We start from the raw sequence: 27,162 nt of genomic DNA on the forward strand, positions 1-27,162 counted from the left end.
GGAAGAAAGCGCTTCGGGATGTGCTTTAGAGGTGTATTATGAGCACAGCCATGGTCCCCTCAAAGCGCAATGCTACGCGCAATTACTCTGAAATCAGTCCCAATGGACTAGGGTACAATTCTAGGGTAGAATTGCGCAGCTAATTTTGCCCCTTTCTTGCCTAAGTAAATGCACAGACTGGGGAGACCATCCGGGAGGAGGTTCTCCTGCGCAGGCTCCCCGAAGTGCCCAGGAGTCGCTGCTTCTTTTGCTCCGTTCCCTTCCATTTTCATAGGGCTTCCCTACGGAGCCTGTGTCTACCTGTAACTGCTGGTTCTTTCCGAGACCAAAGCGCGTGCGGCAGAAAGACGCGTGTCTTTGTCCTGTCTTCGGCACATTGCTTCAAGGCAGCGGGATGAAAATATACCTCAGCGCCTAGATTCCTTAATCTGTGCCGAGCAACCAAAATTGGATTACAAAATAAATAAACCGATGCTTACGTTACTCGCGATCTAAAGTGGATTTCAATGAAACAATGGGATTTAAAAGCGCTTAAAACCTAATCCCTGGAGTTTGGCCGTTGTCTACAGTCTGGCAACTTATCACACTCTTTAAAGTAACAGTCCCTTAAACAAGTGAAAGAATCAGGCGAGGTTAGGGCTAGTTTTGAGCCTCATCCAGTTCACTTGAAGTTTTTAGATTTGGAACCGTGTGCGAACTAAGCACGCTCGCTTTAATCCTCTTGCTTCCAGGCCACTTAAATTTAGGAAGCCTTCAGTGCGCTACAAGTTCAACGAGACGCAAACTGCAGGTTTGTTTGTTGCCGCCTTACTCTAAAATGCGCGGTGTTCCTGAGACTAGGATTGCGTGTTTAGTCTCGAGCGTGAACAGGATCGTTGCGGGGTAACTGAGTTTATGACAGCCCGTGTTGCCAATAAACCTAAAGTCCCCGTCCTTTAAATCCAACCCGCGCCCTGCAGAGCGCATTGCAGGCGAAAGAACGGGAGAATCCTGCCCTCCAACAACACAAATCCACGCTTTTAGTAGCGAGAAACAGCGACTAGTCGTACGGATTGTGGTGTTAGGAAAGGCTGTCTAGAACAAAACAAGGTTTTTCTTCCCCACTTTTCTGGTTTAGTGGAATCTTGCATCGCCCCCTACATTTCCCTGGCGCACGTAGCTGGTAACACCCTCGAGGTGCCCCCCCCCAGACATTTTCGTTAAGAAAAAGCCGGAGTGACACAAATTTAAGAGCTGGTGATTCCAGGATCGGATCATTTCGGACCTACAGGAAGGAGTGCAAAGCCCATCTTAGTGTCGAAGTGTAAAAAAAAAAGAGTTCAGTCAATATGCAATTGCGCAGGAAGAGAGAATAAAAATGGGAAAATAGAAGCAGCGGCTAGAATTGGATTGTGGAGAGCCCTGCTAGAATTACCGAGGAGGCTGACTGTGGAGAAACCTGGGTGGTGGAAGAGAGAAAATACCAGTTTGTGGCCCTAAATCCCTGGGAGAAAGGGCGGAATAATTCGTTTGTGTGATAAATTGAAGGAACCTTCCCCCTGCAAACCGAGGCCTGGGCTGCAGCTTTCTCCGAAGCCCAGAGCTCAGGCAATCGCCTCGCCTTGCTTTGTCTGCCGCGTTTAACCCGCCAGCGCCGCAGATCCCACCGGGAGGCGCCCGGGGCGCGCAGGACAACTTCGCTGCAGCCCCGAAGGCGCGCTGCGGTTGAAGTGATCAAACCAAGCTCTGCCGTGCGGCGAGCAAGTTATAAAGGTTCGGTTCCTCCGCCTTTGATGGTGAAAACCTGGGGGGGGGGGGGAATGAGTTGCAATGGGAGTAGATAATTTTAGACTCTGGACTTAATGGAGCCCCTGCCCTTGAGATGGTAAATATTGCTTCAAATTCAAAATTGGAGGGTCGGCTTGGCTGCGGTGGTGGTGTGCACGTCTGCTTCCCATTCTGACGTGCAGGGTTCTGCTTGGGCATCTGCCCTGAGGGTACCTCAGGGATGCGATATGCAAGCCCTTCCTGGCTGGGAATGTCTATTCATCAGGGCCGCCCAAGACATTTTGGCACCTGAAGGGAACCACAAAACGGCACCCCTTCCCCCTCTCCACTAGGGGAGAAGAGGTGAGTGAAGATCTACATTGAGATCTGTGGATTCTGCCTCCTGAGCCAGTCTCCCCACTTGGCCTCATGGGTGGGCCGGCCCTTTCATTGGCTCTCGCTTGAGATGAGTTCGCTTGCCCCATCCTGTGCATGGCTTAGGGACTCCGTGGGGTTTTCTCCCGCACAGACAGAGGTTGGTACTGTGACGTCGGTATCTGCAGAGCTGAGTTTTCCATTTGTTAAGGCGAAAGTTTGTATACTCATCTAGCAGTCTAAGCATGCAGAGCTCATGGAAGTGATCCAAGGCTTAGTTACTAGGACACTGGGTTAAAGATGGGCATTGAAATATAACCATGAAATACGATAATTCGATTCAGACGTGCAGATCCTCATGGCAGCTGATCGTTTTTTCTTTATTAGTTCGCATGTGCAATTTATTTTTTTTTAGCCGGGATTCGTGGCTGGCATTTTAAACTGAACTTGTTATTTAACTTATCACACTTGTGGTTAAGGATTTATAAAATCCAGTGTGCTCCAATGAATTTTGCTTGGTGTCCTCAAATAACTTTCCTAAACGTTGTAAGAAATAAAGAAGTTTTAATCGAGATAACTCGGAACTCTCCCCAATAACTATTCAAATTAAAACAAACCAATTAAATCAATGAAAAACTCCATACGGAAATGGCGCCACTTCCGCCCCAACAAGTTGCTCTTGAGCGCCGCCTAGCGGACTCGGCTGCGCTTGGGAATACTGTACAGTACCCCACTTTCACCAGTTAAATCACAAATCAAGCTTTGGCAAGCTCTATTGGCAGGAGGCTAAAGCAGGGGGAAATTCCTACTTTCTTTTATGAAGTTTCTATTCCTATTTTAAAAAATCTCGATTACGATATACACAGATTGATTGATTGATTGATTGATTGATTTTAACTCCAGGAAAAATGATAATTCAGAATTTTTTTTTGACAGTTCGGGCAAGAGTGAACGCGGAGAAGCTGGCAATCGTGCTGTTTTTCTTCCTTTCCAGGCAGGCAGAAAAATCTGCTCCGGCCTCCAGCAGAAGCCAGAGGTCAGAGCAGGCAGAAAAGGCAGCGAGGAGCAGGAAACTTCGTTCGGGGTTCTTCCTTAGGAGAAGATTGGCTCAATCCAAAACTCCTCGCTTAGATTCTTTTCTCCCCACCGTTCTGCCCATCACTTGCATCTGAGTCTCAAGGCTTTGGGTCTGCTGCTCGGGGTGGGGTGGGTGACAGCAGGCTAGAAGGTTAAGCGAACCCTGATGAACTAGGTAAAATTCCTGCTGCACCCCGACCTGTCCAGTCCACCCCACCCTCCACAGAGCCCCCCCCTCTGGCTCCATGGGCCTGGCCAGGATTTATGTTGGGGGAGACAGACTTCATGTTATGGGGGGCAAAATCTCAGTTAAGTATTTTTTTTATTTACTTGATTTTGGGGGGCAGCTGTTGCCCATGCTGGCCACGCCCATGCTGGGCTCCCCTCCCCTCCCAGCTCTCTGCCCCCCCTTTCCCCTCCACAATGACCTCATCCCCCTGCATGGTTGCTATTATGCTCTCAGTTACGCAACCACGTTTCTCCCCACCCCAAATGAAACGAAACGAAATGAATGAATTGCTGCTTTCCGAGATCAAAGCAACGATCTCTCTCCGTGCATCTGGAGACCCAAGCCGGGTGGGGAAAGAACTGGAGCTGCAACAGTTGCGGGGGGGGACTTCAAAGTGATGCCCCCACTCCTCTCTCCCCCACTCCCCAACCCATCAAGCATCCTTTGCAGACAATGGATTTGGTGGCTGCCCTCCAAAGAAATAACCTGCCTTGTAGAGAGGGGGGGGGAGGGACCTCTGTGCGCGCGCGCGTTTCCTTTCTGCTTTGCATCCGAGCAAGCTAAAAACAGCGGGGAGAAAAAGTCTCGGGGAGCTGAGAGCAGCTGGGGGGAGGGATCGCAGACACGCAGCTGCCCCCCCCCCAAGTTCACTTCTGGCAAGCAAGCTCGGCGGGTTCTTGCGCTTGCCTTCGCCTTCCCTGCGCGCCCCGTCGCTCCTAATGCGCTTTTTCCCTCGATCTTGCTCCGCATTCAAGGATTTGAGGCAGAAGCCGAGGCGCTTCCGTGGTGAAGTCCAGGGAGCCAAGGACATCGAGAAGGCGGGGAGCGACGGGCCAGGTTGCGCGCCCTCGAGAGGCATCGTCTAGCACGTCTACTATTTTATTCCCGTTCCCAAGTTCTGCGCCCTGACGGGTGGGGACATCAATCAATCACTCAATCGATTGTTGACAGTATAATAAAAACAAAGAAATGGGCTCGACGTGCCGGGTGGGCGTAGTGTTGTTGTTGTTGTTTAGTCGTTTAGTCGTGTCCAACTCTTGGTGACCCCCTGGACCAGAGCACACCGGGCACTCCTGTCTTCCGCTGCCTCCCACAGTTTGGTCAAACTCATGCTGGTACCTTCGAGAACACTGTCCCACCATCTCGTCCTCTGTCGCCCCCTTCTCCTTGTGCCCTCCATCTTTCCCACCATCAGGGTCTTTTCCAGGGAGTCTTCTCTTCTCATGAGGTGGCCAAAGTATTGGAGCCTCAGCTTCAGGATCTGTCCTTCCAGTGAGCACTCAGGGCTGATTTCGTGCAGAATGGAGAGGTTTGATCTTCTTGCAGTCCATGGGACTCTCAAGAGTCTCCTCCAGCACCATAATTCAAAAGCATCAATTCTTCAGCGATCAGCCTTCTTTGTGGTCCAGCTCTAGGGCCCCCAATCCTCAGTCCTGCGGATTGAAAGTGTCATTTCGAAGCCCATTAAGAGCGGCAGCTCTCGCTCCGAATTGTTGAGAGCCTCTGGCTTGGAAGATGAGGCTGCAGACCAGGGGTCCAACTTGAATAAGATATTGGTGGGAGGGGACAGGTAAGCCCCGCCCTGCATAATCAATCACATGGCCTGGTACCCCCCCCCCCATTGAATGGCAATGTCCATTAACTTGGGGGGCCCTCAAATATTTTCTTTGAGAAGGCCACAAGGGTCATCTAGTCCAACTCCAAGCAAAGCAGGAATCTTTCTCCGGATGTGCGGCTCGAACCCACAGCCCTGAGATTAAGGGGTCTCATGCTTTACCAGTTGAGCTACCTGTATGACAGAAGAAGAAGAAAGACCCAGTAACTAGAAATGTAATTGGAGAAGAGACTTCGGTTCTGGGCACTCACCTCAAATTAAATACCACGTGCTGAAATCTGTGGGGCATAATTCCAGAGTCCGGTTTCCCTCCCGTCTTCCCAATCCCCAGATGTGTCCAGATGTGTCCAGAGAGACTTGTTTGTTGGGATCCGTATAAAGTCCTTGGGAGATGTCCCAAACCTGACACCAGCAAACCTGGGTCTGGATCATTTAAAAAATGCAATGTTGCATCGAACTGTATCCCTTTCAAATGGTTTTTATTTGCAAGATTTGGCTGCTCACTTACTCGCTGTTAAGTTGATACCGTCCTGAAACGAACAGCGTTTGTATCAAATATTTTTTTGTTTATTTGCTTTTGCTTTAACCATAAAGGGAGGGGCGACAGAACCAAAGGAACAATATTTACCCCCTTTTGCTGCCCCTCCTCTCTCTGCTTTGTGAAAGTTCCTAATCTAGAGAAGCTATTGTGATGTTTAATTAATCATAGCGAAAACCCCAAGTAACAAGTGGGAATGTGACGACGACAACAACATCATGAGGGAAGGTGGGGGAACCCAAGACACAAACCACCTTTTCTCTAGATCAGGGGCGTCCAACTCCCAATAGACTGCGATCTACTCACAGTATTAAAAAACTGGCAGTGGTCTACTCATTGTCATAATAAGACTGGCAGTGATCTACCCAAAGTTGTGGAGCTTTTTTTTTAGGAAGCCAGAGTTGTGGAGCTTGAGCTTTTTTTTTTTTTTTTAGTAAGCCAGAGTTTTTTGTTTTGTTTTTGCTTTTTTTGTAAGGAGATCGCTGAGGGGCCAGAGATCAACCAGGATCTACCAGGAACACCCTGATCTACCTGCTGGGCATGCCTGCCCTAGATGTCCCTGTTTGACTTCTCTGGTTCTAAAAATGTCTTCTGTATTAAAATCTAAATGTCAGCATTTGTCTTACTCCAAATGTGGGGATGCAGCAAACCTAGAGACACAGATCAGGGTGCCTTTAGGGGCTGATGACTTGACTTGGGTGCTTAGGGGCTGCTTCAGACATTACACTGTCCAGGCGTACACCCCAAAATGGAAAGTCTCAAACAGTGCTTTGAAAATATGCCTCTTATACGGTGCACCAGGTTTGGTTTATTTTCTTTATATAATATTTTGTATTGCAGCTGCCCGTCGAGTGTATGCTCATTGGCAATCCCTTGCTTGTTGCTGTGTAGCGTGTGAAACGGTGCCCAAACCTGAGCGATTATGCACCATTCCAGAGCTGTCAGTGATTTCTCCATTTCCTCATGTCTTTGTGGTGACTTTTCAGAAAGCTCCGCGTTTTAGACTATACTACCCCCTGGTGGCCACCTCAAGCAGCACTTCACCCCCAGCTGCGCTGCAACCAAGACCTCTTTCTTGCAGCCAAATTCATATTGTAAGGTTGACGAAGCTGTACCTTTGTACGCTGGAAACTTTGCAGAGGCAAGGAAGAAGCCTCTCATCTCTTCATCAACAGCCATCATTACAGGGATGCCGTGCCAGAGCACTCTCCTAGTTATGGTAATACTTTTGGATACCTATAGAATTTCAGTACGTGAAAGTAGAGGCATTCCAGCACAATAGGTAAAGGTAAAGGGACCCCTGACCATTAGCGGTGCTCATCTTGCTTTATTGGCCGAGGGAGTCGGAGTACAGCTTCCGGGTCATGTGGCCAGCATGACTAAGCCGCTTCTGCCGAACCAGAGCAGCGCACGGAAACGCCGTTTACCTTCCTGCCGGAGCGGTACCTATTTATCTACTTGCACTTTGACGTGCTTTCGAACTGCTAGGTTGGCAGAAGCAGGGACCGAGCAATGGGAGCTCACCCCGTCGTGGGGATTCGAACCTCCGACCTTCTGATCAGCAAGTCCTAGTCTCTGTGGTTTAACCCACAGCGCCACCTGCGTCCAGCACAATGCTAGGCAGTAAATCAGGGGTGGGGAAGCTGCAGTCCTCTAGAGGCCAGAGCCATAGCCACGAGGGGGTCTAGCCTGGTGTTTTGCCCCAAGTGAAGCCTCCAAAGGCATGTCATTGAGGCTCTCAGTCTGTGTACTCAAATGCACAAGGGCGTGTGTGTGTGTCAAAATGGGTCTTTGCCCCTGGTGAAATAAAGCCTAGTTTCACACCAGCTAGAGGCTACAGGATTCCATCTCCCATAAGCCCTAACCAGCATGGTTGATGGTCAGGAAAGATGGGAGCTTACAGAGGGCCAGAGTTTATCCTTCTTCTTGTTGGCATCTTGTGTGTGTGGATAAGACAATGGAGTGCACTTCCGAGGGTGGTCAAACCACTGTGTTAGCAGCACCAGAGTGACCTCCCTGAGGTGCAGGCCTGGGCAGTGTGTTTGGAGGTCCTGGGCTGCAAAGCCTCTCTTTCAGCCTGGCTGATGTGGTCCAAAGGAAAGCTGAACAATGCGCTTTGCACCAGCTTAGCTGCAGGAGTTGCGAGAAGGAAGATTACATTGCGCCATCAAACCGTCTTAGGTGCTCGACTCTGGATTTGTGTAGGGTTTACTCCTTAGCCTTCTCTTCTCCTGAAGGTATCCCACAATTCAGCAGAGGTTTAGGATCAGAGTATTCCATATCCTAGATGGGCTACCTTCCCAGGTGGATGATCCCTATCTGCTCCTCTCTTCCCTCTACATGCAGAAACTGCCACCTTGACTGTTGGACCCACTATTGGGTCTCGTCTCCTCAATTTGCCAGAGCCTGTCTTCGCATGCAGGGTGTCAGGCTGCTGCCAGCGACTCCCGGCTGGTTGCCCAGGAACGTACAAAGACAAGGAAGAGTTTCTTGCCGTCCGCTTTTTATTCAGTATTTACAGAGAGAGGCTATAGAACCCAGCCTCTTGGATAATGGCATTGTCCCGAGCGAATCTCCACTCCCCGTCTCTCCCACTTCCTCATTTGTCATCCTCATCGCCTCCTCTCTACAGGTGCTGCTATGTGCCCTCTGTCTTTGCTCTACTACTTTCAAGGCTCACCGGGTTTGGGGTGGTGTTTCTGGAATGCTTTCTAAAGACACTGTGTCCCTCCGTTGTTGTGCTTCCTCCTCCTCTCCCATAATTCCCTAACTTTTCCCCTGATCTGCCCCTGAGCTGTGACCTCCCTCAAACCCCTGTTGTAAATCTTAACTGTCCTGCTCTTCCTCCTCCCTGGAAGGGTGAAGCTGGGCAGCTGGTCTCCACCATTCTTCCTCTGCCCAGTCCGACACAGGGGAAGTCTCTCATTCACCAAGGGTTTGAGCTAAGGATACCAGATTTTTTTCAATGAATCTGGGGAGACTTTTCAACTTCAATGGGGACTGGTTTGCAAATCCGGGGACTGTCCCCAGGAAACGGGGACGTCTGGTAACCTTAACTTGAGTCCCACCTGGTTTAGCCGGCCAGCCAAAGTTGTTTGACAGCTTCTAGGAGCTGCAGGTGAGAGCTGAGTGCAAGGTGGAGACCAAATGTGGACAAACTACCCCAGAAGGAGCACAGCATATCCCCCACCAGAGGTACCACCCCTCCCCTAACCCCCCCTACACCCCAGAGAGCTTACCTATCCACACAGAAAATGAACACCAAACTGGCTGGAGGTTGCAGAGCTTCCATCCCCACACAATGACTACCAAGAGAAGCAGCCTTCTTGCTATAGGGAGTGTGTTGTGATGGAAACACAGAACCTGACAGTGGATGCAGAATTCCAGAAAACCTCAGCTATCATTTTTTAAAAAAGAGGAGTGGGGAGAGAACTTTCTAGCTCAAACGTATGCTTGACAGTTAGGCAGGTGCTGAGCCTGCTGGTATCTCAGAAGCCAAAAAGACAGGATGGCGGGGTAAGACAGAAATGAATAAAATCCCCAGACATCTGTGATGGAGCTGAAGTGTTCTTACTACATGCTCTAGTTACATGCTCCAGTTATCTCCCGCTTGGACTACTGCAATGCGCTCTACGTGGGGCTACCTTTGAAGGTGACTCGGAAACTGCAATTAATCTAGACTGGTGACTGGGAGCAGCCACCGGGACCATATAACACTAATCCTGAAAGATCTTCATTGGCTTCCAGTACATTTCCGAGCACAGTTCAAAGTGTTGGTGCTGACCTGTAAAGCCCTAAACAGCCTCGGCCCAGTATACCTGAAGGAGCGTCTCCACCCCCATTGTTCAGCCCAGACACTGAGGTCCAGCGCCAAGGGCCTTCTCGGGTTCCCTCACTGCGAGACTATAGGGAACCAGGCAGAGGGCCTTCTCGGTGGTGGCACCCGTCTCTTGCCAGATGTCAAGGAGCTTCACAATCTACCTGAAGGAGCGTCTCCACCCCCATAGTTCAGCCTGGACAGTGAGGTCCAGCACCGAGGGCCTTCTGGCGGTTCCTTCACTGCGAGAAGTGAAGTTACAGGAAGTGAGGCAGAGGGCCTTCTCGGTAGTGGCACCCGCCCTGTGGAACGCCCTCCCAGCAGATATCAAGGCAATAAACAACTATTTTACTTTTAAAAGACAACTGAAGGCGGCCCTGTTTAGGGACGTTTTTAATTTCTGACGCTGTATTGTTTTTAATTATTTGGCTGGAAGCTTCCCAGAGTGGCTGGGGAAACCCAGCCAGATGGGCGGGGTATAAATAATAATTTATTATTATTATTATTATTATTATTATTATTATTATTATTATTACCCCTGCAATGACTAGCAGAAGTAAAGTTGTGCAAAGTTAGATAACTGGGTCCTCTAAGAGACAATTTTTAATTGTCATATGATTTAAAGAGAGTTGCAGAATTTCTTTCTTTTTTCCTGGTGCGGAAGGATTCTCTGAGCATAGATTCCCCCACTCTTTTGGCACTGCAAAGTACTCTGTGCCAATGTGGTGGGATGGCACTATGGTGGGCAAGCGGAGGCTACGGTGACAGCCTATGAGCCACCACTTCACTCTTCTCTCTGCAGAGTGTGTTGGGCAGCTGTCAAGTTTTGCAGGAAAGCCAGGAGAGGCGAGCTGAGCAATTCAGACACGTGGAAGTTTGCGCTGTGGATTACTACACACTGCTATTTTTTAAAAAACCAACAATAAATGTTTCTTTCAGTCTTGCGTACAATTCATTATTTATTTCAATAGTTTTACTCTACCCTCTTCTGAAGTTTTAAACAGAATACAGCATTTGCTCTTCCTGATTCTGAATAAATTCATTCTACGTCAGTGCACTATTTTCCCACCAAGCTAGCTTGGCTTGCCCGTCTTTCTTATTGCTTCAAATAGAGCCAGGAAGATGCTTCCACAACCCCCCCAGTGATTTTATGTGTACAGAAGAGCCTTTGGTTGCAATCTGGCATGAGCAGAGCAGCCTCTCAAAAGCCACCACTTTTAACCTCCTCTTGCCTAGTGGGGAAGCATCACATTGTGTGTTGCACACAAGGCATTAGGCCTATTCCTTCTGCAACCTCCGTACAATAACCGTCATCCTCCAACACTGGCCTTCTTGTCTGGAACTCATGGGATTGGTTCACCCAAATATTTGGAGGGCACCAGGTTGAGAAAAGGGGCCTTAAGGCACCCAGCAGCCCACCCTTCCTACAGGCTCCTAGCATGTAGCTCATAAGGTAAAGGGAGCCCTGACCATTAGGTCCAGTCGCGGACAACTCTGGGGTTGCGACGCTCATCTCGCTTTATTGACCGAGGGAGCCGGCGTACAGCTTCTAGGTCATGTGGCCAGCATGACTAAGCCGCTTCTGGCGAACCAGAACAGTGCACGGAAATGCCGTTTATCTTCCCGCCAGAGTGGTACCTATTTATCTACTTGCACTTTGACGTGCTTTCAAAATGCTAGGTTGGCAGGAGCAGGGACCGAGCAACGGGAGCTCACTCCGTCGCAGGGATTTGAACCCCAGAAGCGGCTTAGTCCTGCTGGCCACATGACCCGGAAGCTGTACACCGGCTCCCTCGGCCAGTAAAGCGAGATGAGCGCTGCAACCCCAGAGTCGGCCATGACTGGACCTAATGGTCAGGGGTCCATTTACCTTTACTTTATCTATACTTGAGTAGAAAATGTATGTGAGAAAACATCTTAAGACTGCCAGAGGGACCAGCCAGAGCCAGTGGTAGGGATAACACTTGTCCCACAGACACTCTGATCAACAGTGTTCAGGTTCACAGAGGAATTACTGAGGAGTTTATACAGGCTTTGGTTGGGCATGTACCAAAGGCTGAAATTTGCACAGGTCCCTTCCAGAAAACAAACAGGTCACAGAAAAGCTGCATTTCTCATGCAGAAAGGATTCGGTTTTTTTCATCAGCTCAAATCGTTTTTGGGGCAGAAACAGGGAGAAAAGCACTCTTAAGCTCAAATGTCTGCTTACTTGGCTCTTTGCGATTTCCAAGCCTGGTCCATTTAATGTCCCTGAGGTAATTATTCGGTTACTCGTGGATCCAAAAACATAGAGGACCTCTAGTAAGACAGAGGAGTCAAGGTAACCAAGGCTGAACTCAGATTATGAAAGGCACGAGCTGCTTTTCCTTGAGGTTAATGCAATCCCACCAGTCTTTTGATTTCTGAATATACGGGGGCTGCAAGCTCTTTGGCTTTCTCTGCTCCGGTCCATAAAACCTTCTCCAGGTAAGATCTGTCTTCTTTTAGCCTGACAAATTCACTCCTAATTGGTGCAAGTTTCTCAGCGACTGCCTCTGCTACCACCACCTTGTAGTGAGCTGTATCAAGGCCAGTGCTCTGGCGTACCACCTCCTCCGTGCTGAGTCCTGTCATAGCAGAGTGAATAGCGACCAGGTTGGAGACCCCAGGGCGGTGAGCAGGATCATAGGTCACCTCAGAGGTGAAGTCTGTGACAGCCTTACGAAATTTCAGCATTATCTCCTCGGGGCTGTCTATTATGTTCACTGTGGCGAACTTCTGAGGGTCTGATTTGGACATCTTGGATGTGGGATCTCTGAGTGACTTGATCTTCTTTGATTCCGCTAAAATCAAGAGAAAATGCAATTACGGGAGAATCCGCGACCAGAAAGAAGAGGAACATCAAGAAGACTGGAAGAAATTTAAAGACTATTTGAATAAATATTGTAATATTAAAGATATGTAACCACTTGAAAGAAACAATTAGGCTTAGGATTAAACTGGAATTAAATTTATAAATAAGAAAATGCATGATAAGGAAAGTTATGAAATATGATTAGGACTGTGATATGGTCTTTTGAAACACTGATATTGGAAATTGCTACATATAATTACTATGAAATTGGAAGAGATTCGAGGAAGTCAAATACTATGTTTATGAAGATGGATGGTACTTAATTTTAATTAATTAAGTGTTAATATGCTGTATGTATCTTTTTTCTTTTTTCTCTTTTTCTTTTATTCTTTGTTTGTTTTTATTATTGTTAATCTTTTTTTTTAATATGTTTATCTACTGAAAATAATACATATTATTTGGGGGGGGGGGGGGGAAGAGAAAATGCAATTACAGAAGAGAGCTCCGCAGCAGAGTGACTACGAGGCTAAGCGACATATCGGGAAGTCCCGGGTTCTAATCTCAGCTCTGCTATGGTTCACTAGGTGGCCTCAGACAAGCTGCTCTCTCTAAGCCTCAGCCTTTCACCTCCAATCTGCATTATGGGGATAATACTATTGACCTATACAAACAGCTCAGGTTTGTGGGTTCGAGCTCCGCAGAACTGAGCCTTCGCTAGAACAAAGTATCTAGCCAACCAGCCTCCTCTTTCCCTACAGAAAACTGTTTTATTAGGCATCCCTGTTTTTACATATGAAAGCCCATTTTCTTAAGAGTGTCTGGAAGACGCTATGGGCACAGTGAAATGCATAATACAGTCGGACCTTGGTTGACGGACGCCTTTGTGAGTCGAACGTTTTGGCTCCCAAACGCCGCAAACCCAGAAGTCAGTGCTCCGGTTTGTGAACGTTCTTTGGAACCCAAACCTCCAGCGCGGCTTCCACGGCTTACGATTGGCTGCAGGACCTTCCAAATGTTTTGGAAGTCAAACGGACTTCCAGAATGGATTCCATTCGACTTCCGAGGTACGACTGTATTCTAGAGCAGTGTTTCCCAACCTTGTGCCTCCAGATGTTTTTGGCCTACAACTCCCATCATCCCTGACCACTGGTCTTGCTAGCTAGGGATGATGGGAGTTGTAGGCCAAAAACATCTGGAGGCACAAGGTTGGGAAACACTGTTCTAGAGCAGTGTTTCCCAACCTTAGTTCTCCAGCTGTTTTTGGACTACAACTCCCATCATCCCTAGCTAGCAAGACCAGTGGTCAGGGGTGATGGGAATTGTAGTCTGAAAACAGCTGGAGACCCAGGGTTGGGAAACACTGTTCTAAAGGACTGCTGAAAAGGATAGGAAAAGAGGTCGGGGCAACACCTAGTACTGGAATAGCAAAGATGAAACGGATGTCATACTTTTTCAAAAGCTGCATTTGACAGCCTCTGTTTCCATTTGTACTCCTTTACTTTGGCACCTGGCTATCTCCACTCTTCTCTTTCTTCTGCAAAAACTCCCAAAGCCGATTCACTTTACTCAGCAGGCAGCCATTTGTGATAGCTTTTGTACCGTACTCACTTAGAATGGCTGTGGGCACTGGAAAGAATTCTCCGTATTTTTTGTTGAAGCGTCGGGCTGTATCCTGGGTCAGCTCCAAATGCAGGATTTGATCTTCTCCAACAGGAACATGGGTTGACCTTCCAACAGAAATAGAAATGTTGTGTGGAAGAGAGAGAGAGAAGGTTCACATCTGCTCACTCAAACTGTTTCAGAAAAAAAACCACAACACCACAGTTGAAGTAAACCACTAGATTTAGTGGGTAATTCATGGATTGTCAATGACAGATTAGCTACAATCATAATGTCCACCAGATAACTGTCAGTGAGAAAGGGCCACTGATTCACTACAGAATGAAGGGACAATCCCACCACAACTAGGTTGCTCAAAAGCCACCCACTCCTGAACTATTCAGTCCCCTTGGTTATATCACAGTGGCCTTCATTTATAAGTTATGGAGCTGTGCATTCTGACTCTTACTTGTAAAGGAGAATATCTGCGGCTTGAAGAACAGGATAGGTGAACAGACCAACTGTTCCTTCATTCATCTGGCTGGCATTCTTCACCTATTTATGTGAAGAAAAAGAAGACACATAAAGGCTTAATACCTTTATTTTTTATTTGAGGACAGCTACAAGGAGCACAAAAGATGGCAGGAGCCAGGCAATGACAAGGGCAGGCCTAAAGGCTTCACCTGTGTAACAGCTGAAGAGGGATAGCCCACCTGCCAACTAAGCTAAGAGAGGCTCACAGAAACCTCACCTTCCATTGTGGAAAGTGCTGCAGGCGTGGCAAGCTTGTGAGACATCCCAGAATCCAGGCGAGCTCTGCATGCTCAGGCACCTGAAACAAATCAGAAAGGCAATTAATTAGGTGCAAAGGGTTTTCACAAAAGCACAGCCCCAGTAGCAGTCCCCACTTTCAAACAAAGACAGCATGTTTATGAACATATATAGAGCTGTCTTTTTATGATAATGTCATGGACTGGTTGGGTGCAGAAGAATGATGGGAAGAACCAGCAGGTGAACCAGGAAGGGAAGAAGCCTCAGAGCCTGGGGAGTAGTGGTGGGGAACGATGAGCGGTCACAGGGAAAAGACTGGGAATAGGAGGTGTCAGAAGTAATAGGACTTAGTGAGCGGGGAGAGTCTGTGGCAGAGAGCAGTCCAGAATCAGAGGCAGAAGCTGAGGCAGGAGAGTGGAATGAGCGAGGCCAAGAGGCAGAGATGAGACAGGCTAGCAAAGAGTCATGGGTGTCTCCCAATCCAGCTGCAACAAGCTGCCCTCCCCATGTCTCCCAGAACCAGAAGAGGCAAGAAATGGATGGAGGAGAGGTTGGCTTTATGCAGGCGCAGTCTCTGATTGCTTGGAAAAAGCTGTGGTGAGGAGGCGGTGACATTCAATCTCGGCAACTGATTTTCATGGAGGAAGACCACCGGGAATGAGCTGCTCTACTCATTAGGCCTGACACTCAACCAAGTCTGTGGAGGTTGTGCTTTTGCTAATGAAGAGTTAACTCCATCCTTGAACTGTGTGATCTGTCACTCCTGTGACAGATAACCAGTTTGCTTGTGTTGGACCATCAACTACGCTTACGGCAAACCAGGAAGTGGAAGAGGGAATGAGCATGCACAGATCTACAGCTTGTTCAACACTCAAACCCTGCTCAATCTGTGACATCTGAATCAAGCCCTTCGACCATTTAGCCCAATGCTGTTTACTCAGACCGGGAGAAGTTCTCCAACATCTTAAGCAGGTGTCTTTCCCAAGGATACTACCTGTGACTGTTTTGATCTGGAGGTGCCAGGGGTTGACTGGGAGACTTACCCTTCCCATAAGTAGCATAAAGGTAAGGTAAAGGGACCCCTGACCATTAGGTTCAGTCATGACCGACTCTGGGGTTGCGGCGCTCATCTCGCTTTACTGGCCGAGGGAGCCGGCGTACAGCTTCTGGGTCATGTGGCCATCTGCTTCTGGCGAACCAGAGCAGCGTACGGAAATGCCGTTTACCTTCCCGCCAGAGCGGTACCTATTTATCTACTTGCACTTTGATGTCCTTTCGAACTGCTAGGTTGGCAGGAGCAGGGACTGAGCAACGGGAGCTCACCCCGTCGCGGGGATTCGAACCGCCGACCTTCTGATCAGCAAGTCCTAGGCTCTGTGGTTTAACTCACAGCGCCACACACGTCCCTATAAGTAGCATATAAGCTATTAAAAATGAAAGGTCATTTGAAGCAACACACTAAAGTTTTTATACAACTACTTCTGTACAGATCTGTGCTACGTAGATCCATGGGGGAATAAGAGCTGATGAGAATGACATATCCTCTTTCTTACACTTCAAGGCAACCCTCTGAAGTGGCCAAATGAAGCATGGGGTTGTTGCAGAAGCACAATGAGGGTGTGAATGAATCAGGTTTCCAACACAATAAGACAGTGCGGAAAAGGCAGGAAGACAAAGAAAATCGGGCTCTCATACACTTTTGGAGCGAAGTGGGAGTCTCAACATGAGCGCATGGAGAAGGCAAAGAGCAAGTGTCTCCCCATATGTGGTGGTCTTGTAAAAGGGTAAAAGAGTATTGGGAAATGATCCATAATGAATTGGGGGGGGGATGTTTAAAAGTCCTTTCCAAAAAAAACCCCCAGAGTTCTTTCTGTTGGGGATAATCCAGACTGAAATTCCCAGGTGTCAAAAAAGGTTATTTGTGTATGCCACTAATGTGGCCGTGTTTTGTTAGCCCCAAAATGGAAAACGAGTGAGGTCCCAACCAAAGAAGAATGGCAACTTAAGTTGACAGAATATGCACAACTCACAGACTTAACATATAGAATAAGAGAACAAGAAGAACATATGTTTAAAGAAGGTTGGAAAACGTTTATTGAATATACGGGAAATAATTGTGTACAGCTGAAAACGCTGGCAGCATGAAGATAAATTCAACAGTGTAAATAAGTTTTGATGGATGCAATAATGAAATACTGTGTAGTTTTTGTAAAACATGCATGGATTTATGATATGTAAAATGAACCATGGAAAGAGAAGCAGAAAAGTCATTGATATCTTAAGGATGTAAAACAAATATTTTAAATTGTAAAACATAAAATTTAATTAAAAAATTATAGAGAAAGAGAGTGTAAGTAAGTGTCTCCCTTTCCCCTGTTTCCTCTACAATTCTCTGATTCTATGAAGTGGCCCTCACTAAAGACAGTCAAATGTGTTGCATTTTCTCCAGGGCAGCCCAGTACTTCAAAATTTTAGAGCCAAGAAATCTGCTACACAGTGAAAGCGAGAGGCGGAGGATAAACTCCTGCCTTGAAAGCCCAGTCCTTCGCTCCTTAATTCTCATTCATTGTCTGACTCATAATTGTACAAAGGCCTCCATCTCTTTATCCTAAGGGACAGGCAAAGCATATTTTCTCAGCTTGAAGACGAACTGTGAAATTGCATTTTAGCCCACCAGAGTTAACCAGAATGTTGATCTCAAATGCAACAGGTCCAAATATGGTTGGAACAACTGCATCATTCTCTCTCTCTCTCTCTCTCTCTCTCTCTCTCTCTCTCTCAGAACACACACAATGCATTAGGTAATGCTAACAATAACACATTGTAGAAGGACAGGGCATCACTTGTGGATGGCTGGTCCACGGGAAATATAGAATTCAAACTGGAGCAGTTTATCACTTCATCCTAGAAAACGTGAAGTGGTTGGCAGAGGCCAAGTGAATGGATGTTTCACACTTATTAAGGAACATACAGTAGTACTGGAGACCGACTATACAGTGGTGCCTCGGGTTACATACGCTTCAGGTTACGGACTCCACTAACCCAGAAATAATACCTCGGGTTAAGAACTTTGCTTCAGGATGAGAACAGAAAGCGTGCGGCGGCAGCGCAGCGGCAGTGGAAGGCCCCATTAGCTAAAGTGGTACCTCAGGTTAAGAATAGTTTCAGGTTAAGAACGGACCTCCAGAATGAATTAAGTACTTAACTCAAGGTACCACTGTACTTAAAAAACAGCTGAAGACTGTGGGGTGAGTGTGCATTGCCTCTGCTGTGCACGCACCCATTTGATGCCCTATTTGTCCATAGATTCTGCAGGTTTTTGTTAGCGCTTCAAATATTGGCAAAGCCAGAACAACAGTGGAGCAGTGGGGCTTTTCTGAATTGGTTATACTATTAGAAATACAGAGACAGATAATTATGAAATTATTGTGTGGTTTAACAAGTTAATTGTTTACATTTGGACAACTTTTCTGCTGTAATTTATTGGAAGGAGAAAAACAACCATTTCCTTAATAACAATTTATTTAACTAAAACAATAACATTATAGCATATGTTTGCTAACTGATGTTGTTAGTCTATTTTTTTTGGAAAAAGGTGTTTTAGTTTTAGCACACAAGGAAAACTTAAAACAAATCCTTGTTTCCTGATTAATAGCCTTTGGGTTATAATGTAACTTAAATAGAAAACTATCTTTAGAAAGATTTTTCCTCCAAAAGCATTTTATTTTAAAAATCCAATTTCAATGTTAAAAAATCCTATTAAAAAAAAAAAAGATTTTATTTTTTTTTACAAAATCATTGCTTTTTCCCCACCCTGCTTTTCTTACACTATGGAGGTGTACACCAAGGAAGAAGCCTGCACTTCAGATCTTTAACCTTTAGAAAACAACATTTCCCTCTCCCTCAGTTTTCTCTTTTATAAACTTAAGTTTAAATATTGATTTGTCAAAGATTACAGTCAGAATCAAGTCAAACAGGAAACCACATAGGTTTAGAGAAAAGTTGTCCAAATATAAACAGTTAACTTATTAAACCTCACAATAATTTCATAATTATCTGCCTATGTATTTCTAATAGTATAACCAAATCAGTAATTTTTGATATAACTGTAAAAACTACTCTGAAAATTTATTATTCCAAAAACGAAACCATCATCTGGTTGTAAATATTAAGATTATACCAGCAAGAATCAGTCTTTCTGTAAAAAAAAAAAAAAAAAAAAAAAAGATTTAAATCAAGTCTTACTGACTAGTGATTTAAATCAATTTGATTTAAATCAAATCTACCCTGGAGAAAAGTGTAAAGGTACTTTTGCTATACAGTGGTGCCCTGCAAGATGAATGCCTCGCAAGACGGAAAACCCGCTAGATGAAAGGGTTTTCCGTTTTGGAGGTGCTTCGCAAAACAAATTTCCTATGGGCTTGCTTCGCAAGACGAAAATGTCTTGCGAGTTCCTGCGGGGTTTTTTTTCCTTTCCTCCCCCCCTTTTTCCCAAGCCGCTAAACCGCTTATCAGCTGATCCGCTAAGCCGCTTAACAGCTGATCCGCTAAGCCGCTAAACAGCTGATCCGCTAAGCCGCTAAACAGCTGATCCGCTAAGCCGCTTATCAGCTGATCCGCTTATCAGCTGATCCGCTAAGCCGCTTAACAGCTGATCCGCTAAGCCGCTTAACAGCTGATCCGCTAAGCCGCTTAACAGCTGATCCGCTAAGCCGCTAAACAGCTGATCCGCTAAGCCGCTAAACAGCTGATCCGCTAAGCCGCTAAACAGCTGATCCGCTAAGCCGCTTATCAGCTGATCCGCTAAGCCGCTTATCAGCTGATCTGCTAAGCCGCTTAACAGCTGATCTGCTAAGCCGCTTAACAGCTGATCCGCTAAGCCCGCTAATCCGCTAATAGCGCTAATCCGCTAAGCGGCTTGCTTCGCAAGACGAAAAACTGCAAGACGAAGAGACTCGCGGAACGGATTCTTTTCATCTTGCGAGGCACCACGGTAATAGAATCATTTGAAGTTCGCTTGCTCCTCCCCCAAGTCAAGCGCAGAATCTCTCAGCTTTTCCTTCCCTCTTTAGCATCACATGCTGGAAACCAGCAGTTCTTTTGTAGAGAATTGAAGGTGGTCAAGAAAAGCCCCACTGCGTCACTGTTGTTCTGGCTTTGCCAATATTTGAAGCACCCCAACAAAATTCATGGAGGATAAGGCTATCGATGACCACTAGCCATGACAGCTATGTTCTGCCTGCCTGGTCGGAGGCAGTAGGCTTCTGCATACCAGTTGTGTGGTGGGCGCTGATGTGCTCAGGTCCTCCTTGTGCCATTGCCATAGGAAGTTGCCTGCTGTGAGAACAGGATGCTCGACTAGGTGGGCCACTAGCCTGATCTAGCAGGCTCTTATGTTCTCATAAAATGGGTGGCTAATTTTTTTCTAATAAGGCTATTTTCCATACTATTTGATAGCACTGATCCATGCTTACTCCTGACAGGTCTCTCCAGTGTCTGGCTATGATGTTCCTGGCTGCTGAGAGTAGGTGGGTTATGAGCTCTTTATGATGTGAGTGGGCATTATTATCTTGGAAGGTGTTTAGTAGGACCAGTTCTGGGCTGACTTCTAATACTTGCTTAGTTATTTTGCATATTTCTTGTACGACTAATGTCCAGAAGAGTTGGATTTCAGGACATTCCCACCACATGTGGAGGTATGTGCCTGTGGAGGTGCATCCTCTCCAGCATTTTGGTGAAGTTCCTGGGCATATTAGCGTTAGTTTCCGTGGTGTTAGGTACCACCTGTAAGTGAGTTTCAGAGTGAGTTCTTTTCTTTTACACTAATGTCTCACAACAAATGAAACTCATCTGTAAAAAATGCAACTTGAAAAAAGAGACAATGCAGGCATTTTTTGTAAATTAATAAATCTTTAATAATAAATACAAAAAATTAAATGGGTAGCTAACCTTTTTTGGGCCAAGGAGTGCATTGCCCTCTGGGACTACATGCCGCTTGTTTCTGTTTCATCCCATACTGCCCATCCCATACTTCCTATCACCATCACTGAGAACCATTGAGGTCCAGATAAAAGTGCCCAGGAAGGAGTACTATAATCGTCTGAATTGTTTCCCGAGGGCTGGAGATGGCCAAGCATTCGGGGAATGCCAGAGAAGAACTGAGAGCTCCTTACTGTTTCTCTGAGTCCTTCTAACTGCTTTTTCAGGAAGCAGAACCACCAATGAATCTTTAGCAAGCTGCTGGGGGTTGGCAGACCTTTCAAAAAGGCTTGGCAAGCCAGATTATGCCCACAGTGGCTGGCAGGTTGCAGTCCTTGGCACAGGCCATCAAAAGAAGAGCAACAAAAGACGCAATTTATAGGGCCATGCAACAATCACCACCCTGGCATGACAGCATCCGTTTACATTAAAGCCCCTCTAATTTTAATCCATCAGCCAAATAAACACAGCCGTGTTAAGGGATAATAATAGACTTACTTTCCCCACTGATAAGACACTTGATTTAATAAGGATTTTAATGACTTCCATTCTTGGTGGTTTCTTACATTAAATGAGAAATCTCCAGGCAGAAGACATAACAATTCCTAATCAGACCTACTGATTGCACCCCACCCCAAGCAATTTATTTATTTAGGGCATTCCTATCCAAGGCAGAATTTAAGGCAACATACATGGAGCTCCAAGGTGGTCCCTCATCCAGATACGGACCAGACCCACACCTGCTTAGCTTCATCTGTGAATGCAAATGGCTCCCTTGAAATGTGGTGGACTGTAACTCACACCATCCCTGTAGTACACAATGTTTAGAGGGCGCCACACTCTCTGCCTTTGCACCAAAGGTTGCACCGGATTTCACAAGTTAAGATACAGTGGTACCTCGGGTTAAGTACTTAATTCGTTCCGGAGGTCCGTACTTAACCTGAAACTGTTCTTAAACTAAAGCACCACTTTAGTTAATGGGGCCTCCCGCTGCCGACGCCCAATTTCTGTTCTCATCCTGAAGCAAAGTTCTTAACCTGAAGCAATATTTCTAGGTTAGCGGAGTCTGTAACCTGAAGCATATGTAACCTGAAGCGTATGTAACCTGAGGTACCACTGTAATGATAAAGAGCTGCTGAGCTGAAAGTTGAGGCATAAAGCTATGGCCGTTCAAACACCAAAAGCAAAATTAACACTCAAAATATCCAGAACTGACTGATAGCAGCTTCTGAGAGCGACCATCTTAGAGATGGCAAACACTGTGCAAGTTTATAATACAAACACAAGACGCATGCTATCACCACCAAAGAAAACTAAGTGAACAAGAGAAAATCTCTACCTCTGTCAAGAACAATTTTCTGTATACAATCTCAAAATGTTCTATGTTTTTCAAAATTGAAATTGTTCACTGAAAGATAAAATTGAGTTATTTTTAATGGGACCAGAAATCAACATGGTTGACAAAGGCTTACTTTTAGGGAACCCTACAAACCAGACATTCCTTCCCACCTCCCTTTTTCCTTGCTAGCATAGCCAGAGTTTGCAGTTAATCATGCAGTGGTGGATTATATGCCCTCCAAACCAGAATCAGAAACCCGTTTGAAACCATGGTTTCCGATTCTGGTTTGGAGGGCAAGAATTAATCATCTCATTTGCAGATTTGAACACCAGAACAAAATGCAGCTAGTATTAGGCCCAGAAACAGAGGGGCTGGTTATAAAAGAGAGAAGAGGGGGGTCGTTTGCATTGTGCTATTGGCATGTGATGGTGATGGAAGCAGCAAAGGCATATCTTTCAGGGGAAACCTTTTTACTTCTACATGACAGGACAAGTACTTAATGCACATTAACCCATGACTCTTGTAGATTAGTGGTCTAATGGGCTTTCCTGAAACTAGGACTCTATTTCCAACTTGGCAACTGTTCACTGCATGTTGCAATCAGCACTAATGTTTTCCACTTTCCTCTGCCTAGAGGATCTTCCTCTCTTTAGCCCATCCTTTACCATAACGTAGAAGATATCTAGGGCCAAGAATTCACTAATCCTCAACCAGCAACAGCCAGATGTTTTCGTAGTGGTCAGAAGGATGGCAAAACCAACACCCCGGGAATTAAATGCTAAAGTATTGTCCAGGTTGCATATGGAATGAAAAGTGGTTGATTTTCTTTTGTTTGAATCACACACTTTGCCAGTTTCCACAATGACATATCGACAACGACTGCAATTCTATGCACAGAGACTAAATCCCATTATACTCAGCAGGACTTACTTCTGAGTAGACTTGCCCGGGACTACACTGCAAAAGGTGCTGCTAGCGGAATACCAACCAAACGAAACCTTTGCTAGAAACTTAGGTCAAGGCAGTGGCAGTGACGTAATAGGCAGCAGCTCAGAACCTTGCGTGTCTCCTGATGGAAAAGCCTGTTTTCCGTATAGATATTATCTATCTCAGAAAATGTTTCCTGCAGCATAGCTAAAAATACTTGGAAGAACATCAGCATTACAAATCCCTCTATTTATTGTTTCCCATAGGAAGCAAACTATGTCCATTAGCTGATTTCCCCAAAGATGTGATCATCCAATATGTTGTATCCCTAGAGCTCTTACTGGGCAAAGTTTCAATATTTTTTGCTGGGATTCAGGTGTTCCCTCTTCTACTCAAGGCAGTCGCAGTTGCTCTCCTCCTCTGCAGCCCTCCGTCCAGCTATTCCAGAAGTCCTCAATTTTAATCTGTCAACATATTGGAGAGGAGTCTCTTGAAAGAACTCTCTGTCTCCCTTTCCTTTTACATCCAACACTATTACATAAAACTGCCATTGTTTTATTTCTTGATGAAACAAAAGTTTACTCATTTGTGAAAAAATATTTATACAGTACACTGCTATTCATTAAAAAATATCAGAGCAGTTCATAACAATTACACATAGCACCATACACTAAAAACCATATTAAGAAGTTAAAATCAGAAATCAGCTAACTATTGTGGAAAGAGAATTGCTTGCAAAAGCCTGACAGAAGAGAAAAGGTGATGGTGATTTGCCATGGCATATAACCAAAGGTATATACAGTCGTACCTAGCTTAGTTCTTAAATGTTTTGGCTCCCGTTCGACTTTCAAGGTACGACTGTATAACCAAAACTTCTCCCCGACAGGGTGTCTCGTATTTTAATCAATATCTTCATGTCAGTCTTAGATTCAGAGGTTTGAGAGTAGTGCTTCCTGTCCTCTGCTGCTTCTTTCGTTTTGGTTGCTGTATTTTATTGTTTATTGTAATCCACCCTTGTGGGTTTATTCCTGGCCTCGTTTCTAAATAAGCAAATCAATGTGTCTTGAATGATTTTAACATGTGTGTCTCACCCTTCCTCCAAGATGCTCAGGGCAGTATACATTTTACCTCCCAACAACTCTGGCCTGAGCTCAGTCGACCAAGCTTCATGTGAATTCTCATTCTAGACTGAAGCTCAACATTCGGCCCACTGCTCTGTGCGTCAGGGATGGACAACACTTCTCCAGCCTGAGAGACACATTCCCTTGTGCCTACTTCTCTGGGGGGTGTGGTCTCTGCTACTGATGGGAGGGACAAATGCAAAAGTGGGCAGGACCACTCAAACATTATCTCACACACAGTGGCGTAGCATGGGTTGTCAGCACCCGGGGCAAGGCAAGTAATTTGCGCCCCCTAACCCATGGATTTGCGCCCTCTAACCTGTGGATTTGCGCCCCCTAATCCCCAGATGTTGCACCCGGTGTGGCCGGGCCCCCCTGCACCCCCCACGCTACGCCACTGCTCACACATTCTCACATGCATTCTCCCACCTAACACACACAACGGACACCATTCATTCCCTTACTCACAAACATCCTTACATTCACACACAACATGCAGATTCTCACTCCCCACGCCTGCAAGCACAATTGCTGTGTGAGGGAGATTTCTATGGAGAATGCAGCTTGTGAGGGTTAACACTACCACAGTAGTGGAAAGCACAGTGACGCTCACCTGACCTACCAACAGCTAAGTCACTGCTGCTTATTGGGAAAGAGAGTGGGAGGAGAAATCTGGCAGGGAGGTCAGCATGGTGCAAACACACCAGCAGTAGCAGCAGGTTGTTTCTGCTGCAGCTTTTGCACCACTCCCAGCCCAGCTCCCCACTGCCTTGCCCCTTTCCTTACTGGTAAGCAGCTGTGCCTCAGCTGCTGGGAGGCCACCACACCGTCTATCCGCTATAGTCCTTCCCTCCCCAGCTAATCTCCACAAAGATCGCCCTTGCCCCATGCAGCAATTACATTTGAAAACAGCCTTCTATTAGAGCTAATTGCTATGGGGGGGGGGGGGGAGAGCTGCAGACCCGATCGGGAGGCCTCTGAAATCCAATGTAGATGGGAGATGACAGTAATAGTTAAATAGAAGGTCTTATTGCAGCTGCTGAGTGATCTCATTTATCAAGCCAATTGACTGATGGCTGATGTTCGCCAACAGGAGCAAACAAGACGACTAACATTTTCCTGATGCCTGGAATCTCTCTCTAGACTTTGGAAGGTGATACCCTTTACCTAGAAAGTGTGCCAATTTTGCAATTTTAATTTGGACTCAGAAAGAGGAAAACTTTGCTGCTGAGTGCCAATGCAGTGGCTCCCAAAGGACTCTCCTTATACATTTGTAAACAGGTAAATATTATGAATACATTGTTAAATTCTAAAATAAAATAAGTTTTGAAACATTATGGCAATACAGTACAGTTTGGCTGATCTGTTTATTCTCTAGTGTATAACATCTTTTGGCTGAATTAGGCTAGATGTTCTACATTTAGTAGAGTCCTTTGTGTCCCGTATAAGTTAACTTTTCTTCCCTCTCTTATAACACAATACATTTAATATGAAATCAAATGTTGCAGGGTTTTTGTTCTGATGTATTTTAGTTGTATCCTTTATTGGTTTTATTCAGGGGTGTTGGGTTAGTTCTTTAAACCATGATTATTATTTATTTCATTTATTACATTTGTACCCTGTTCTTCCTCCCAAAGGAGTCCAGGGCGGTAAACATTAAAAGGTTAAAGGAGTTCAAGTTTTAAAAACACACATTTAAAACATTTAAAAACAGTTCAAACCCATTCAAAACATTTTGAGCACCTAAAACCTTTTAAAAGCAATCACATACCATTCAGTTATTAATTTTGCAGCTGTTAGAAATTGTTATGTTGATGTAAATCTACACTAAGAACTAAGAGCGTCCAAGGAATTAAATAAACAAAAACGAGCAAATGGAGAGTTATGCAAATTTGCCAATGTGCTGTCTTGTGTTTAATAACCTCCCTTCATTCATACCCTCTTCCCTTGCTCTTTCTCACTTTCTCATTCACATACTACTCATGCAGACAAACTCACATACTGTTCAGACATCTGATCAACACTCAATGGTACTGCTTACTTTGTTCCACTCTTTTCATTAACATCTGTCCCTAAGCTCTGGATGCCGACTTTTCAACGAAACGAAACAAAACAGTCAGAACGCCCTTACACATCCTGTTAATTCATCAGCAACTGAGCCAATGGAGTTATCTCAAAGAAGGTCTCATTTCAAAATAGAGCTGGCAGACTTCTCTCACCAGTTAAGGCAGTGCAGTGTTCAAAATTCTAACCTGCAAATACCCCAGATCAGATCAGAATAATCTTTATTTGCATCAGCCACTAGCCATAGCAATAAAATAAAATAAAATAAAATATACTGAGGACAGAGGTAAAAAGTTAACCATACAAAATACATTTTGGAGGTTTACATCAATAATCAAATAATATACCCTAGGTTTTTCCCTTTTGTAGAATCTGTTGGGCACAAGATGGGTGGGTGGTGGTAGAGGAAATTCTGCGAAACTATTAAGTTCTGTGATTTAACCTCACATCTCATTTATCTGTTGACCACAGTAAGTATCCTCAAAAATTATCCAAACCTGGCTTTGACTTCTAAAGCACATATATAGATAATAATGGGGGGGGGGTCTCTAAGTGGAGCTATGCTCTGTCCACTGAAATCAGATGCAGAACTGGAGGGAGATACTGACCTGGGATTGTTGGAAAATGAAGCACTTCTGCGGGCTGATGCCACAGGCAAGGAGAACAGCAGTGACGTCTAAGATGCTCGTGCGTAAAACCGTTGGTTCCCTTGGTATGGTGAGTGAGTGGAGGTCCACAATGCTGTATAATACGGAGCTGCATTCTTCCTGTAGCTTCACCCAGCTTGTGATTGCACCAAGGTAGTTTCCCAGATGAGGGATCCCAGTTGGTTGAATCCCAGAGAAAATCCTTTTCAGACCTTTATTCTGGAGCCAAGCCATAACGGAATGAATCATTAGCGTAGCAAACAATCACAGGGAACCGAACAATATGAAAGTTCCCAGGTACATACCTGCAACTTTCTGTGTAAAGACATAGGACAAATACAGGCAAAAATATGGATATTTGAGCATACGGTAAACTCTACAATTACTCTCAGTCACAGCACTTTGGGGGCTCATGAGCTTCTGTCCATTTCAAAAGGACTCTGACCACGCAGCTTTTAAATTGGACTGTGCCCTAGCAGCTCAAT

The 27,162-nt window shown here is 45.6% G+C and overlaps 1 protein-coding gene across 2 annotated transcripts in view; it reads right to left on the bottom strand.

The window, feature by feature from the left end:
* Window positions 1–11,507: 11,507 nt before the first annotated feature.
* Window positions 11,508–27,162, bottom strand: part of WARS2 (tryptophanyl tRNA synthetase 2, mitochondrial) — a 29,161-nt gene continuing 13,506 nt past the window's right edge. For both annotated transcript variants that reach the window (XM_083719610.1, XM_083719611.1), the window contains exons 2-6: window positions 26,639–26,896; window positions 14,581–14,661; window positions 14,299–14,384; window positions 13,839–13,957; window positions 11,508–12,219 (exon numbers count right to left, since the gene is read on the bottom strand). In XM_083719610.1, the coding sequence (XP_083575736.1) occupies window positions 11,771–12,219; window positions 13,839–13,957; window positions 14,299–14,384; window positions 14,581–14,661; window positions 26,639–26,896 (993 nt within the window). In that variant the 3' untranslated portion in view covers window positions 11,508–11,770. The remainder of the gene's footprint in view (window positions 12,220–13,838; window positions 13,958–14,298; window positions 14,385–14,580; window positions 14,662–26,638; window positions 26,897–27,162) is intronic.

This window comes from Podarcis gaigeae, assembly GCF_964106915.1.
Source record: "Podarcis gaigeae genome assembly, chromosome: 17".
NCBI classification, from domain to species: Eukaryota; Metazoa; Chordata; class Lepidosauria; order Squamata; family Lacertidae; genus Podarcis; species Podarcis gaigeae.